This window comes from Dreissena polymorpha, chromosome 5 (assembly GCF_020536995.1).
Source record: "Dreissena polymorpha isolate Duluth1 chromosome 5, UMN_Dpol_1.0, whole genome shotgun sequence".
In the NCBI taxonomy this organism is placed as follows: domain Eukaryota; kingdom Metazoa; phylum Mollusca; class Bivalvia; order Myida; family Dreissenidae; genus Dreissena; species Dreissena polymorpha.
Genome location: NC_068359.1, coordinates 59,630,105 through 59,645,751, shown reverse-complemented (window position 1 = coordinate 59,645,751; position 15,647 = coordinate 59,630,105). Strand labels below are relative to the sequence as shown.

Below are 15,647 nucleotides of genomic sequence, written 5' to 3'. Positions count from 1 at the left end.
TACACAGTTGTATTGTTTTACATCTTAGTCTTACTCTTGCTCTTCTTTGTACTTCTCTTCGCACTTTGTAACGAAACTCGAAAACAAACAATATGATATTTACAAAACAATAACTAAAGTGTGTGACCTTGCTGTTTATTATCTTTGAAGATAAAGACATTTTGTGGTTTACACGACCTTGTGTTGCCGATGATTGACGAGTGCCAGATATTTCTAAATCGATCCTACATAAGGGTCGGTAGAAACAAGCTGGCGTCCATTTCAATTTTAGGGAATGGTATCATGTTGTTGTCCATGTATCGAAAACATTATCACTGTACGCATTTTACACCATGAACTCACTTCCGTTAACAATAGAAGATAGGAACAGCAACTAGATAGCAAGTGCGTTGACTTACGTTTACATCGGCGCTGTCAGACGTTTCATACAGCTACATGTTCATTCATGATGTGCATTCTGTCAAGGTGGCATATACACAGGTTTTAGGTACCAATTGGAAATTAAATTTCAGTTTTAAATGCAATAACTAAAACCCTTTGAGGAATATTTATTCGAATAATGTAATATCAAGCAGTCTCGAATATCAGGGCTTAAACATTCAGTAAATTTGTCATTGAAACACCAACAACCTTATACAATGTCTATGTTACCAATTGTCCATTTGAGCGACGTGTTTGTACTTTGTTTAGCAAATCAGCAGTTTTCAATGAAATTGAAGCATTTCGTTTTCTTTTTTGTGTGCAAGTTATGCTCTGAAAACGATTTAATCATTCCAAAAGAGACCCATCGTTTTAGACAAAAGTAATATTGCTCGACATTCCGTATTTGTCAATTTTGGAAAAGCACCTGTCAGGATGAAGATTCGTATACGAGTGATACATTTCTGTGGAAACAAACAAGCAACCAACACTAGCATGAGTTCCGGAATCTTATCGGTGGGTGATTAATATCGGCCAATTTGTCAATGACATAACATTCATCATATCAAGAATTGACCAGTCGCCAAATTATCGATCGCTCCGCCCACATAGTCACGTGGTCTAGTGATTAGAAAACTCCGACAAGCAGATCGCAATTATAGCGGATTACGTGAGGGAAATTCTATATTTGTAATGATGTATTATGCTCTTTTCTATAATATAAATTATTAAAGCCGCACACTAAACTAAACTGCTTTGTAAAACGTTAATACAATCATAAATACTTTAGAGAGAAATGGCGTAATAAAAATAAATGAGTTAACGGCAGACTGACTATCAGAAACGTTTCTTATACATATTATATAGGGAGTTGATGAAAAATCCGTTGTAAAAACGAGCATTTATTTCATATTGATTTTGAACTTGTATTCAACCGTCTGACAGTGATCCCGGTGGCTATTCATATATAATTTTGAAAATATTTTTATGAAAATCAAATGACATATCCATATCATCATGGGTTTTTTGTTAATTAAAAATGTTTAGATTTTGTTTCATTGTGTTATTTTTAAAAAGACACCGATTTTTTTTATTTAGATATAAATTAAATTTTGATTGTAACCATAATTTGATACAGGCCTAATTTCGTGGTTTCATTAACAGATAGTCTAATATGCATTTTATTTCATTTATATGTAATGCGAACCTGTAACATTTCACTATCAAAAAATGAAATGTTGGTATTACGGTGCTGTTCACGAACATTCGAATTGAATACATTTAGCATATTATGCATTTGCTTATTTATAACAAGATGGCCCTTATATGTTAATTGCAATTTTCACATTTCTCCCCGTATCAATATATGTTGTATTAGAAATGTTGTTGGTGTAAGCCGTACATTTTACACTTGAAGTCGCTTTAAGCTGGCTAAGCCGCGTTGAAATCACCTTTTTGTTGTTTTAACGTTAGTTAAAACAGTGTTTAAGTTAACAATTTATAATGATTTCCCTTGTTTATGATCCACAGAAAATAAATTTATAATTGGAAATCATTTAAGTAATTAAATAGTTTTCTTTTTTGTGTACAGTACCTAACAATGCCTTAATGTTCCTTCATTCTGAGATCCACGCAACATACTGTTATTTATTAATCATCGACATTTACGCTGAGATTAATAAGCACGTGTGGCAATTATAATGTTGCCCAAACTGCTTAATAATATTGTGCATCAAACGGTATAACACGTTTTATAGAACACACACCTGGTGTGATTAAACTATTTATTGTGTTTGTTTTCTCATTACTCGTTCATATGTTCAAGAAATAAAGATAAAATAATAACCTTTTATAAAGTATGTATAGCACCTACAATTTTGAATAATGATCAAACAGTAATGATCATGCATTTAATATAAAATCTGTGTAAACTCTTAAAAATTACGTCCATTCCATATGTACAACACGCTTTGTTTGTCGGACAAAATGGCGGCCAGATAAGCGTTGCTGAGGGGTGTGTGAAAAATCGATATCTGATTGGCTGATCGAAAAATGTGGGCGGAGCGATTGATACTTTGGCGACTGGTCAATTGCGAAACCATACGCGGGTCTCGAGAAGTCGGTATGTGAATGTTCTAGTTGACTTGCGTGTGTGCTTGATCACTATCTTTGTTTCTGTTGGTTTGCGTTGCTGTGAGTTAATCTTTGTGTTTATCTCGCATTAAGTGTCGGGTTTGGTAATTAAGCTTCACGTCGCAGGGAGACTTTGAGAGGTCTTTTTTCAGTAAAACGATCTATTTACTTCTTTTACTACTACTTATATTACTCCTACTACTACTACTCCTACTAACTACTACTACTACTAACTTCTACTACTACTACTTCTACTACTACTACTACTACTACTACTACTACTACTACTACTACTACTACTACTACTACTACTACTACTACTTCTACTACTACTACTACTTCTACTACTACTACTACTACTACTACTACTACTACTACTACTACTACTACTACTACCACTATTACCACTTCTACTACTGCTACTACTACTACTACTCCTACTACTACTACTACTACTACTACTACTACTACTACTACTACTACTACTACTACTACTACTACCACTACTACTACTACTGCTACTACTACTACTACTACTACTACTACTACTACTACTACTACTACTACTACTACTAAAACTACTACTAGTACTACTACTACTACTAACACTACTACTACTACTTCTATTACTCCTCCTCCTCCTCCTTCTCCTCCTACTACTACTACTACTACTACTACTACTACTACTACTACTACTACTACTACTACTACGTCTACTACTACTACTACTACTACTACTACTACTACTACTACTACTACTACTACTACTACTACTACTACTACTACTACTACTACTTCTACTACTACTACTACTACTACTACAACTACCACTACTACTACTACACTTCTACTCCTCCTCCTACTACTACAACTACTCCTACTACTACAACTACTACTACTACTACTACAACTAATACTACAACTACTACTACTACTAAAACTACTACTAGTACTACTACTATCACTACTACTACTTCTATTACTCCTCCTCCTCCTTCTCCTACTCCTCCTCCTCCTCCTCCTCCTCCTCCTCCTACTACTACTACTACTACTACTTCTACTACTACTGCTAATACTGCTACTACTACTTTTACTACTACTATTACTATTACTACTACTACTACTACTATGAAGTGAAAACACCAAAAATAAACAACTTTTTCGATAGACTGTTAGATGCCCATAATATCACTTTAATTCAACAACAATAATTTACGCGATCTAGTTTCATTATATACTTCCAAGAGCATGTGGCTTTGGTTTTTGATACTTATTATCGGTCAACGACCAGTAAAAATGACAAAAATACATTTTTAGAACATGTTCTGAAAAGACTGCGTGCGTATTGTCATCTGAAAACTGGATCAGTCACACTAAAGCTGTGTTTATATGAATATATTTGTATGCATCTACCATGTTATATAACGACACAAATTTATATGATACAAGACCTGAACGAATACATAATGCATAAGTTGATATAGGCAACATAAATTCACATGGTCTTATATCGCTCACTTGTGTAATATTGTTTGATATAACTTTATTTTTAATATTGTTTTGCTTTAAACGTCTTTATTAACCACATTGTAACTTGTTTGTAGCCCATTCGACCCCTTTGCCATGACTTAGAATTATTTCGTATAGGATCACTATTAAATCACCATATGATAATACGTACCAAATATTACGATTATGGCAATTTTGTTTTTACAGTAGATCTATTTTTTTGTATTTCTCAACGTAAGTTTTTTTTTAATGGACTTCGATCCTTTTTTAAAAAACTAAGTTTGTATATCTCTTTTAAATTTAAAACATGGTCAACTGTGTATAAAAACTTGGTACATATGTCAAATTTAAGCTTGAAATCGCTCTTAAACAGACGTGTTACGCCCATAAGCCCTTTTATTCATAAAACTTGATCCGAATATGTGTACTTAAAATTCATGACATTATTGCGTTGTGTTGAAAAGCAAAGAAGTCTCCTTATAAGATTATTTTGCTTTGACAAGTGATTTGACATTGTGGACGCGAAAGAAGTCACATGCTTACATATTCGTCATGTCATTCGGTTCCAACATTTGTTAAAATCATTTCTCAGTTAGGCTTGAAAGTGTATCCGGTTTGTTGAAAAACAATGTCGCTAGTGGTAAAGGCAATTTTCCGTATTTATGACTATAATGAAATCTTGTGAACACTTCATAATTCAAGTGTTTAGCTCACAACATGTCAGTCAGTATAAACAATATTGGTAGAGATATAAGACCAATTTACACGTTGCCTTTCTCATTATTCATCATTTGCTTCATCGCACATAATAAAGAAAGTATTGAATGAATTTGATCCAAAAGACAAACATATGATCCTCCTTTGTATAGAAATAAATTAAAACAAATAACATAAATTTAGATGATCGTAATAAAGCGCGTTTAGCAACTAGTGACAACGACTGTAGTTTCCACCAATATTGAGATAGTAAGTACACTATTTTTAGACGGTCGCTTAGCGACCGTCTAAGGTGGTTAGTCTAAAATTCAGGTCGATACGGCTTAGCTACTAGGAGCCCAATACCCGCTTACTACGCGTATCCGCGCGAGAAAGAGTTGTATACTTTATGCAAAAGGTTTGAGTTCTCCAATTATATTCATTCACAAATGGTAGCATGATATTAATATCGTGTTAAATGCAATAGTTTCGAACGGTGCTTTTATAGAAAAGAATCAATAAACAATGATTGTATTGTACGTGTCGCGGAGGAGATTGTTTATGAATGAATAAAATAGTCCACTTTCTGCAGCGTCTTCATGACGCAGTATTTTTGCTCAGTCCATTCATAATATGAGGCTATTGATAGATGCACCTGTCGATAAACAAAGGAAAGTCCACGGGCGATAACAACGCAATAGGTTACGTTCTCACATACACTTCAATGACGTAGTACAGGTCGTAAATTGAGGCTATTAATAGATTCGGGAAAAAGTTAACGCTTAATTATATTCTCAATTTATAAAACGTGTAACATAAGTTCAACAATAACTTCAGCGATACGATAGACAAAAACAAAAAAAGTTTCATAATCGCTACACCCGAATATTTATAATAATAATACGAATGACCTGTTTCGTAACCTCGTTCATGCTACTACAACGGATATTTCTGGAAAACGTTCTTTGGTTCTCAACAGATAGCGGCGATCTTTTGTATTTACGGGTGCTAGCAACGCAATAGTAGAAGGTAAGTAGAAGGTTTAGCTTGTTTATATTCACAGTTCTCAATACATAGGCAGTTGGATATGAGTTCATCAATTACTACAGGCATACTATTAAGGCAACCTCGAAAATGCTTTATAATCGCTAAAACCGAAAACAACTAAATATATTATATTAAATATATTTATAACAATAAATATCTTTTTAAAATGTAGTCGGCGTATACGCTGACTTTGAAATAAAGTTTGCAATTTACTTTTCTAAATAAATAAATACAATTAAACAAAAGTTAAACTATTGTGTTGTGTTTTTCACAGTTGCATATTCACCGCATAAAATGTGTGTTAGCATTTTCAAACCACACATTAGTGTGAGTAGATAAAAAATATACTACTGGAGATCACTTCATATGTGTCCTCATATGCCTTGTTATGGGTATCTTTCTTCACTATCGAAATATATCGTATGTTGATATTTGATTTAAATGCAGTTTTCTTTCGACACATTTAAATCACACGTCAAAAGCGCCGTCATGCGAAAATGTGTCTTATGCGTTTCGGCAAGCGTTTGTTAAACCCAACATGTGCTTTTGCGCAGTCAGGCCATAGGCGATGCTGTTCGCTATAAAATCACTCAATATGTTATGTTTCTCCTTACCAGAAGGAGAGATAGCTGAGTGGGCTTTTTATATGATGGGCGCATATGGAATAAGACCCATTTTCGCATGACGAGGGTCATTACAAATCTCATTGCGAATTAAAAATGCCACATTTAAGAACAATGCGTTTTGATACAAAATTGAATTCAAAATAGCAAACTTGTTGATAATTGCAGCCTATCCACACATTAAGGAATGATTTTCAGACGTGCTGACCAAGTACGGCAAACATTGTGGTATGATAATTAAACGATTTTCTCTTATAGTGACACTATACTATTTCGCTAATGATTGTTTTCTCATCTTGGAGGCGAAAGTGAAATTCTGCGAGATGGATTGTAACGCGTAATTGTAACAGGGCCACAATTTGTGTCGTTTGAGCATACAGAGAGAAGTCTGGAATTCCTTACACTGAACAGTGCTTCATCCTTCGAATTGAGCACATACGAAGTGATGTAGCAAAAATTCAGAGGTTGTATCTCGAATCAGCTTATTAAATATTCGAAAATATTCATGTTTGTCTGTTGGCGATATGTAAAAGTCACTAAGATGAAAACTGATAAAAACAGCTATGCCTTAAAGCGCATTAGTGCTCTATACCTATGTTTATGTCAGCGTTGTTTACACCGTGGGAACTGCTCGGGTAACAAGTAAAGAATAAACAGCAATGTTTATATACTTTTATTCCTCCAAATACAAGATACGAAGATTATTGTATATTTTGAATTTGTATATGGTGTCAAAAATTTAAAGTTTTGTACACGGAACTTTCATTATGAAGTTATATTCTTGGTGAGTTATTTGATATTCGAAAAAATATTCCTTTTATATTATGGTTACTGCAAATTTTCTTTTCTTTATATTAAGTTCTCATTACCATTTTCATCATACTTTCTATGCTTTCAGAACGTCCAAAAAGCATGTTGTTTTTATTTTGTCTAAGTTATTTCTATGAAATAATAAGGATGATAAAAAGTGCACACAAAACTCGACCCGTGCGCTATGACACACACTTTATAAAGTTGATTAAATTATGCAATAGCGAACATATTTAGTGCCTTCAGCGCTTTGATTATTCAATACAAACATAAGTTCTCCCGCACTCACGCTCGGTCAACGTGCTGTTACATCAGGTGCTAAGTGTCATAGATATTCACCAATCTGGTGAAGGTGTTCAAAGTTATATGTATGTAGTTTACATGATAGCTGTGCGTGACAAGCGACACATTTAATTTATGTCGAGTAACTTGCATATAAGTAAAGTTTATCATAACGTCAGCATTTCACGCGCTGAGAAAATGAATTATTGCTGAGGTATTTAAGAGGCGACGAACATATTTTTAAATGAGGAAAAACTTTCCTTCGGTCACCAAAAATACACACAGCAATTACAAATTATTAAAGGAACCGTTTCACAGATTTTGGCATGTATTGAAGTGTGTCATTAAATGCTTTTGATAAATGTAAAGATTGGATCTAAAACGCTGAAGTAAAAAAAGGAATAAAATTAAAGAAAGGAAAATTGTAACCCTCATCTGGGCTCAAACCACTGACCCCTGGAGTGAAAGTCTAACGCCTAGACCACTCGACCATCAGTGCTCATACAATTTATAATGTATTTCATACTCTATATAAGTAGTGTCACAACATATTTATAACGACAACAACAGAACTGTCCAGCTTATTCAATCGTTTCACGTTGCAACGCTTTATAATTTCAAGTTATTACATCGTCAAACGATTACTAAAATGGATATTTTAGAGCATGGTCAATGTTCAGTATAACTGTTTCTTCAGAAATATAATAACTACAACGAAAATTTGCGAATCTGAGACCTTTTTTTTATTTTGTCAATTTACCAAAAAGTGAAAAGGTCCCTTTAAAGATTCTATCAAGGTGAATAACGTTCATTTCTGGCTACAGAAGGTGTTTGTTTTCGCTCACTTTGGTAGCAGCCGTTGATCTATGTTACGTTCTTTAAACACGATCGCGCTTACCAATCCGAATGATTTTTACGACTTGTACGTGGTCTTTGAAGATTAGTAATGCAGATTAAAGTGATATTATGGGCATCTAACAGTATATAGGTATCTATCGCAACCGTTGTTTATTTTTGGTGTTTTCACTTCATATACACTTATATTTGTTAATGCAGCATCAACATACTAAAAAAATCCCGGAATGAGCAAAAATAATGCATTTGAATATCAACCGTACTTTCGTTTGAGAACTAATCATGCATGTACGATGTGAACCTAAATAAAGTTTTAGTGCAGATTCGTACATACGACACAAAGACACAATTTTGTTTAACGGATCATTTCGGGCTAAAGGACTGGGTGAGTCACGTAAAATATCGAATATAAAATATATTTTTATAAACAGCTGGTAGCAAGATGAGTTGCAGATATTAGTCAGTAACCACATTTTAACTAACTCTTTTGACCTGTTAATTCTTTTAAGCTCAATTCAACAGTGAAAAATGCCCATAATATCACTTTAATCCTAACCACTATTATGTAGAGACTAAGTAATCGTTTAGTGTTATTTTGTGATATGATCGAGCCATTTCCTCCTAAACAAATGACCTTTTGTAATGGCGACTCTGAGGCATTTTGTTTAATACATGTGTACTAACTCGCTAGATGCCGAATTCGACGCGCGTATTGAGAAAAGTGCCTAATTTCATACGCGATCATATGATTCTCCGCCCAGCCTGGTCAAGCGATTCGATATTCGGTCATGACAAAGAAATATTGCTCGACATCAAAGCATCAACTAGAATGCGCATTAATATGGCGTGTCAAACGATGCAAAGTTCAATGTTTCCATATTTATGTGGTATATTTGAATATATATGTTCTATAACGCATATACGACATTAATGACTTTATACAGCATATATATACAATATACCAAACATAAATGGAAATATAGAACATATATATACAAATATACCACATAAATAGGAAAACATTGAATTTTGCAAAGTTTGACACGCCATACATTAAAGCCACAAACCTTCTTTGGCATAGTAAATTTAAGTAAAAATAAGAAATATATTTTATCTATGCCAATTAGAACATATGTGGTGGTTACACGGTATAAAATCCGTCTTTTTTGCGCTTTAAAACTTAAAAATAATCGCGTTTGTCGAAATGGACGTATACGTCTAGAAATCCTACTTTCGGTTTTAAAACCGGTACCGTTTGAAAAATAATAAATTACTTGCTACCTAGGCTATAGATTTTATTGTATCTATGCCAGTTAGAATATATCTGGTGGTTACAAGGTAGAAACCCGTCTGTTTTGTGCTTTAAAACTTAAAAATAATCGCGTTTGTCGAAATGAATGGACGTATTCGTCTAGAAATCCTACTTTCGGTTTTAAAAGCGATACCGTTTGAAAAATTATAAATTACTTGCTAACTAGGCTATAGATTTAATGACAATTTTGCACACTGTCAAATTACAGCTATATGTATTGATTAACATGTATTTCATTTCAAAGTCAGAGGCAAGGTGTGTGGCTTTAACATGAGTAATTTCGCTGTATAGTGCGATTTACCAAGCAGTTAGCAAACGCATTAAATAAACGTGTTTTTTTTTAAAGTTTTATTGGAAAGACAATGCGTTTTCATGGCATAAAGGAAACGCACGTAAGTAATGGTAAACATGATCTGTATTTATAAACGATACTCGGCATAATTAAACATTCATGTGTTAAATATGTTGACATATACTTAAAGTTGAACGACTTTCATGCTGCTGCATGTTGATCTATTGCTTTATTAACCGACAACTATACTTTTTAATATATCCTTCATACAAAGTATAATAAGGTTGAAAATTTAGTACATTTAAAACAATCAGATTGGTTATTTCTTTGGAGCACAAAACTTATGAATTTTCTCATGTTAAGATTGTGTCTCTTATAACGCAAACACGCTCTCAGTGGCAGTGTAATGATTGATAAAATGTAAATAACAATTGAATTATACGGTAAGAAAACATTTATGATACTTTGAGTTAGTGTTTTGGTATGCAAAACGTATATACTATAAATTATATTACATAACCAACACTCAAGACATAAAAAATTGAACAGAAACATTTAATGTCGTCAGACGAATCCTATCGTGCGCAAATAATGTTGAGCGAACGACCAGTTTTAAAGATAATCGAGTAATCGAGTACCAACATCAAGTTCGAGAACTGCAGCTTAATTCTTCAGCCGAGATGTTCTAGGGGAAATTTGAATAATTAATCGAGACTTACCTAGTAAGGTGAAGGTTGATTATAATTTTATCTCCTGCAATCCCCCCAAAGAGCTCATCACGAGAGATGACGCAGCCACCGCAGCAAGGAATAGCAGGCTTTAGAGTTTAATACAAAAGGTCCGCGGAGGACTAATAAATTTGTCAGTGGAAATTAGGGTGGGTACCATAGGGTGGGCGTGATGAGCTCTTTGGGGGGGATTGCAGGAGATAAAATTATAATCAACCTTCACCTCACTAGGTAAGTCTCGATTAATTATTCAATTTTATCTCCTGCATATCCCCCAAAGAGCCCCTCACGAGATTTTAGAGAACCGACAAATTTTGTCTATTCAATAAATATAGCAACACATTTTTTAAAATACACAGCATTTATTTCATGTATCCAACACGGCTGATTGAAATTGCATAGAAGATGGTTCTACAATAGTTTTTTGATAGAATGTTGCAAACGTTTTTGCATTTGACCACCCAGCAGTGTCTAAAATATGCTGTAAGGACAGCCCTACCAGACTCGCCTTAGAAGTGGCGGCTGATCTAGTACTGTGTGGTTTGAATACTTCATCAACACCAGCCGCTCTCATAATGTATTTAATCCAACGACTAATGGTAGATTTTGAGGCGGTCTTGTACGGACTAGTAGTTGTTATGAATACAAACTGACTGTCTCGAATTTCTTTAGTACGGTCCAAATATTCAACTTACGTTTTAACAACACAAACATTCATTTTACCCTCATAAGCTTTTAAATACATAGGCTTTAAATGTTTTCCCGGTCGAGATTGTTTTAACAATGTATTTGGTTGTATAGTAACCATTGTCGTATTTTTGTCAAATGAAATGTCATTCAGTTGTATTGAATGTATTGTCTGGCAGCGTTGGCCAGTAACCAACAAAAGCAGTATACACAGTTTTCTAGATAGATCTAACAATGTGGAGATCTTTAATGTATGAAGATAGTCCAAAACAACTTTAACATCCCACATATGACAATAACGTGGCAATGACGGACGACTGTTGAAACAACCCTTCATGAATCGTGATATAAGTTCATTATCATGAATATTTATATTACTACACATGTTGAGAAAAATACTTAAAGCACTACGTGCAGTGTTTAGTGCACTATAGTTAAGTCCGTTCGTGTACAGCTGGGTAAGAAATTGTAAAACTTCATTTATATGGGGTTTAATGGGATTAGTTGATTGTTTGCAGTAAGTAAACCATTTTCTAAGATAAATGTCATATTGTTTTTTGGTACTGCTTCGCCAAGACTGAAGAATAATGTCTCTTGTTGACTTTGAAATTACATGGCTTTTGAGGACCTTCCTGACAATCTGAAAACTGCGAGTCTCATTTTTTGAAGTGGATGTACTTGCTCGGGTTTGTGTGTTAAAATTAGAATTTCCTGTGACTGTGGAAGTAGGTAACACTCTGCACATATCATTGGCACCAGGCTTGGCCACCATGGTTGAGTCGGTCATATTGGACACACGAGCACCGCTTCGGCGGCGTCTTGAGCTATTTTCTGCAGCACCCGAGGCAACAGGCTGAAAGGGGGATACATGTATTATAATTTGTTTTCCCAAGGAAAAGTAAATGCATCTATTTTGTAAGCTCCATGATCAGGGAATCTTGAGACATATAGTGGTAATTGCTTGTTCAGTCTTGAAGCGAACAGATCAGTATTCATTGTAGGGTGCAATTTGAATATTTTATTAAAAATAGATTTTCTCAGTGACCATTCCGTGTCATCATTTTTGCAACGTGATAGTTCATCAGCATTTGTATTTTCAATGCCAGGCACATGTGCTACTGAAATATGCAGTTTTCTCTCTATACACCAAAGCCACAAGTTTCTCGCTATCTCGTGAAGTTCACTTATTCTGCCTCCAAAGTTATTGAGATATGCAACACTGCTAGTATTGTCCATGAAAATGTGGATATGAGTATTGGTATGTTCTTTGCAGAATGCTTTCACAGTGAGTTCCGCTGCTTTGAGCTCTAACACATTTATGTGTAATTCAGTTTCTGCGGAGGACCACAAGCCACCTGTTTTATTTCCAGTTGCCTTATTAAAACCACCCCAACCGTGTTTTGAAGCATCGCTGTATAAAACGATAGTTGGTGTCCCATGTGAAATCTTTTTATATGCATGTGACACATTGTCCACCCACCACTTTAGTATCGGGATCTGTGAATTTGGTATAGTCATAAAGCTATTGTAGTTTCCACGGTGGTTTTTCAACTCTTGTTCTTTGATCCTTTCTAGAGGTTTAATGTATAAAGGTGCATATTCCACACCCGGTATAGCTGCTACTAGTTTTCCTTTCAATTTGGCAAAGTGTCGAATATTTGTAGGTCTTTTTGACAGTAATTGTTGACAAAGTACGCGAATTTCGTCCCTTCTTGTTTCTGTTAACCGGATTGTCATGGTGACTAAGCACAAGATGAATCCAAGGAAAATTATTTTTTGGCATGGTTCCAGAACAGATTTTTCAATGTTTATTGTTAGGCCTAAGAAATCAAATATTGCCATGGTATCAAACACATTTTTCAAACACTGTTCTTTTGTATTCCCTTGTAGGCAAGAGTCATCAATGTATGCTGTGCTTATATGGCCTTTTGTCCGTAAATTGGCGTATACTGGTTTGAGAACCTTTGAGAAAACACGTGGGCTCGAACCCAGACCCATTGGGAGGGCACAAAACTGATATTTGCAATTTTGGAAATAGAATCTTAAGTATTTCCTATCTTTTTCATGTACAGGAATAGAATAAAATGCATCTGCCAAATCAATTGATGCAAACCAACAATTTTTGCGCATAGCTGCAATAGCAGTGTGCAAAGTTTCCATTTTGAAATGAATGGTGTCAATGTATTCCAGGTTGAATGGTTTTTAGATTCAGTATTATGCGAATGGCATTATTTGGTTTTGGTCTGTAGAAGATATTGGACATAAATTCCCCCTCCTCAGGTACAGAGTCAACTTTTTCAATTATGTTAACTTGTAAAAAAGTGTTGAGCTCTGTTTGAATTTGTGTTATTTCAGATTGGTTGAATTTGTATGGTCTTGGCGTTGTTATTTGACAAAGTGATCTGTTCATTTCAAGCCTGTAACCTTGAATAGTGTTTAAAATCCATTCATCTTTAGTTATGTTCATCCAATGTTTTAGTTCTGTTTTAACTTTGCCAGCTTTGAAATTTTGTTTTGTGTTTTGCAATATGATGTTTTTAACACTTACATTTTCTCCTGTTTTTAGTTCTTCCGTATCTGTGCTTTGTTGTTGTTTTTGCCTGGAAAATACTTCCTCATCGGCTTCTTCTGGCTCTGGGGGTAGTAGCCGGTGAGATTGTTGTGTTCCCACCGGTTCCTCTGGCCTAAAAAACCCTTTTTTCCCTTTTGCCGTTAGTTTTGACCTACTGTCGGCCGCATGTTGGATGTTTGTGGCTGTGCCACGACAATCTTCGTGTTGTCAACGGCCTTGATGTTGTCTGACAGTTTATCCCCAAACAGTGTGTCTGCTGATTTTTCCAATTTGGCCAAGTGTTTGTATTTTGGGGCCATCTCTCTTTTTATCTTTTCTCGTCTGACCTCCACGTTCTTAAATATGCCATTCGGTATCAACTTGAATGCATCGGAAAGGTATGCCTTCAGCTTAGTGTCGTTTGATGTCTGCAGATGATCCAGGGCCTTGATGATGGGTACAGCCGTCGAAGCCAAAGTGTTGTGCATTTTTTTGCAAAATGAAGTCATTGTTTCTAGTTGATGCACGTAGTTGTCTCCATAGAAATTCATCAACTTGGGGAATTTTGAGGTTTGGTATGTTTTTCGGTCTTTTATTTCGTTCTTTGATTTCTTTGATTTTCTTTTCATCTGCATTACATTGAAGCGCTTTCTGCGATATGGACGCAATTTTTTCTGATACTTCTTCGCCTACGTCTTCATTTTCAGCTACGAAGTCATTTAAGTCTTGCCAGAAATCGTCTTCTTCAGCTTCTGGTTGTTTATTTGACAGGAATTCTTCCAATTCATCGTCAAATTCGTCATCGTCATCGGATGAGTCCATTTCTTCTGGTTCGTCGGATTGATCCTTTTTTTAAGAAGGTCCTTGTCATCAGAATCTTGTTCTGGCGTTCTTTTCCGCTTCAATTCATTGATATCCGTTCTTAAACTTGCAATGCTCGCCGACATGTCCTTGACACTGGTAGCAATTGACGCGAATTTGCCCATATTTGCTTCCAGTTCGGCCAATATGGCATCACCCCGCGACTTTGAAGTGGACTCGCCCGTTTGCTCTGGGGCACCTGGAGGGTTTCCGTTCTCCATCGCATCAGTCTAAAGTAAATAATAAGAATGGTTCTTATGGCCTTGCATTTTGCAATTGTTGATTGTCAACAATAAGTGAGTGTATTTCGTAAATGCAGTATTATAGGTGCCATAAACGTGACCAGGTCTTAGAATCTTGTAATTGATTTTAGATCAATATGTAGCCGAAACTATAAATAGCTTATATGTTCCCGACTGCGCATTTGGATGACGCAAGTGCCTGTTCTAAATTTAGAATTATCGAGCATATGTAAAATACGTATTGATCGAACGGGAAGTAACTCGATAATTTTCCTGTGTCGCGTTGAGCGTAAGTAAAACACTTACTACTCTTTAAAAGCGGGTCACGATGTGATTGCATGAATGGCGGACACAACATTTTGTTGATGAAATTGTCCGTTAATACTGCCGATTTTGGCAAATGTACGATATGAAACTGAATGTAAAGAAATTACTGTTGGCACGTATATTGCATATTCAGTTAAGACGTTGAAATTGAACAATGTTGTGATTTGCATTTTGCGTTATCACGAACAATAAATAATGGCGACGCCATTGTTGGTTAGGTCAGTCGTTTTTATTGCCTTTGGCGAGCACAGATTTTCTGTGAATGAGAAACT

The 15,647-nt window shown here is 35.2% G+C and overlaps 1 protein-coding gene across 1 annotated transcript in view; it reads right to left on the bottom strand.

Annotated features, from left to right (window-relative positions):
• Positions 1–14,767, bottom strand: part of LOC127831264 (putative uncharacterized protein DDB_G0271982) — a 28,595-nt gene extending 13,828 nt beyond the window's left edge. Inside the window, exons 1-3 of the mRNA XM_052356245.1 lie at positions 14,639–14,767; positions 14,122–14,373; positions 12,151–12,247 (exon numbers count right to left, since the gene is read on the bottom strand). Of these exons, the coding sequence (XP_052212205.1) occupies positions 12,151–12,247; positions 14,122–14,373; positions 14,639–14,767 (478 nt within the window). The remainder of the gene's footprint in view (positions 1–12,150; positions 12,248–14,121; positions 14,374–14,638) is intronic.
• Between the last annotated feature and the right edge of the window lie 880 nt (positions 14,768–15,647).